This window comes from Cyprinodon variegatus, unplaced genomic scaffold, assembly GCF_000732505.1.
Source record: "Cyprinodon variegatus isolate N-32 unplaced genomic scaffold, C_variegatus-1.0 Scaffold43, whole genome shotgun sequence".
NCBI classification, from domain to species: Eukaryota; Metazoa; Chordata; class Actinopteri; order Cyprinodontiformes; family Cyprinodontidae; genus Cyprinodon; species Cyprinodon variegatus.
Genome location: NW_015150496.1, coordinates 132,160 through 134,156, shown reverse-complemented (window position 1 = coordinate 134,156; position 1,997 = coordinate 132,160). Strand labels below are relative to the sequence as shown.

The 1,997-nt window shown below is 39.3% G+C and overlaps 1 protein-coding gene across 1 annotated transcript in view; it reads left to right on the top strand.

Annotated features, from left to right (window-relative positions):
* Positions 1 to 1,997, top strand: part of LOC107081867 (14-3-3 protein epsilon-like) — a 15,537-nt gene that overhangs the window by 5,485 nt on the left and 8,055 nt on the right. Inside the window, 1 exon segment of the mRNA XM_015370206.1 lies at positions 1,167 to 1,366. Coding sequence (XP_015225692.1) covers positions 1,167 to 1,366 — 200 coding nt within the window.

The following is a 1,997-nucleotide window of genomic DNA, read 5'->3' as shown; positions in this document are numbered from 1 at the left end:
GTAAATTCCAGATCTTTTTCGGGATTTTAACATCTTTTTTCTCTCTACTTCTACGTCTCTTCTTTCAACAACAACGTTGTATCAGAGCTATGTTTACGTTTGCGTAGCCCTCAATATGGCCGCCACGTCCCACAATGCAACGCGGATCCCGAGCCCTATTGAACCGGACGAATGGGTCCACCCCTTAAGAATGGGGATCGTTCCAGTTCTTTGTTAGCCTGCATTACCCCATACCTGGTTCAGAGACATAGACTGGTATCAGGGTATTGAAGGCTAACAAAGAACTGGAACGAACCCCATTCTTAAGGGGTGGACCCATTCCTCCGGTTCAATTTGCATGTTTTCTAAGCCAAAACAAGGCTTTGTTCGGCTACTATATAAAGTGGAGGTCTTCTACAGGGGGTCCGCAACTCCTAGGGGGTCCACAGAGGTTCTGCGTAGGGGTTTCGAAAGTTTTGGTTGATTAGATTAGTTGATTTATTTTTTTGTATTCCCTCCTGCTATTTTTTTTCTACTAATTGAACTGTCTTTAAAAAATACATTAACATGAATTCAACACACAGTAGTAAACAGGTAAATCGAGGAAGAAGATGTCTTTCAGTCATCAATGCACACATTCAGCGACACACAGGAGCTCTTTCAAGCTGCATGGGAACCGTTTCATTCACAACACCTGTCCCATCAACCAGGAATCACAATCAGAAATACTTTAATAATCCCAGGGAGAAATTACTTTCGTTACATTACTCCGTCTTTAATAGAGTGACTATAGGACCAGTTTGATATAAAACAATTTTATAAAAAAATATATAATTTGGGGGTCCTAAATATAAAAGATAAAGCCTCAAACTCATTGCTATTTCTGACATTTTGAATTGAAAAAGCTTCCTGGATGGGAAACAAAACGTCTTCAAACTTGGAAACAAAGTCCAGTGGATTGTCAGTATTTTCCACTGATGTCTGGAAAGGTCCCAGATTGTATTGTCTGATGAATAAGGGATAAAATGTTGTATCATTAGGTTTTATTAGATCTATATTTGAGTTGTAGAAGAAGAATTGGTGAAAGGCTTTGTTTGGAACGTTTAGAGCTTAAAACTAGAAAAGCTTTGCTCTTCAGGCTTTAAACAAAGTTTAAAATGGTTCCTGTTGTTCCCCTGATCTCTCAGAAATGGTGGAGTCGATGAAGAAGGTGGCCAGCATGGATGTGGAGCTAACCGTGGAGGAGAGGAACCTGCTCTCTGTAGCGTATAAGAATGTGATTGGAGCCAGGAGAGCGTCATGGAGGATCATCAGCAGCCTGGAGCAGAAGGAGGAGAACAAAGGGGGCGAGGACAAACTAAAGATGATCCGGGAATACAGGAAAACGGTTCGTCTGGGTCTTTTTCTTTAATCTTCAAAGTTCAGAGGTATTCCCAGGACCTCAGCTAGAACTGAATAAGCGCTTTATAAACAAACCTTATAAGAGTTGGTTGGTTTTAGTTAATAGTGCTGGACTTGATCCGACCTTAGATCATCATTCTTGGACTGGATGGACTGATGAAACCACAGATTCCAACAGCATTGCATGTATTGCCAATAATTGTGGTGGAAATTTAAAACTCATTCTGCAAATTTTTGCATACTTGGGCCTCGGCCAAAAAAAAGATAAGCACCAAAAGCACTCCCCCATAAATAAAAACGTTTTGCTTTGTCTGTTCCTAAACAGAGCTAAAGTGTTTATGATTTACTAGAGTTAAATCAAGTCTTAAAGTTGTATGGAAATCATATTTAATTGTCAAATCATTCATCCTGTCTTAAAATATGTTTGGTTTTTTTCGTTATCTTATGCAGGCCGGTTAGTTATACTTCAGCTTGTACACCTAAATTCGACTAATCATATATATCAACGGCCATCTGTCAATCACATTTTTTTTTGGTCATCGCATCTTGATGCATATACTAATATACGCAACAGTTGAAATAAGAAAAAGAATCCTTTGCTTTCCCATTGAGTTCCA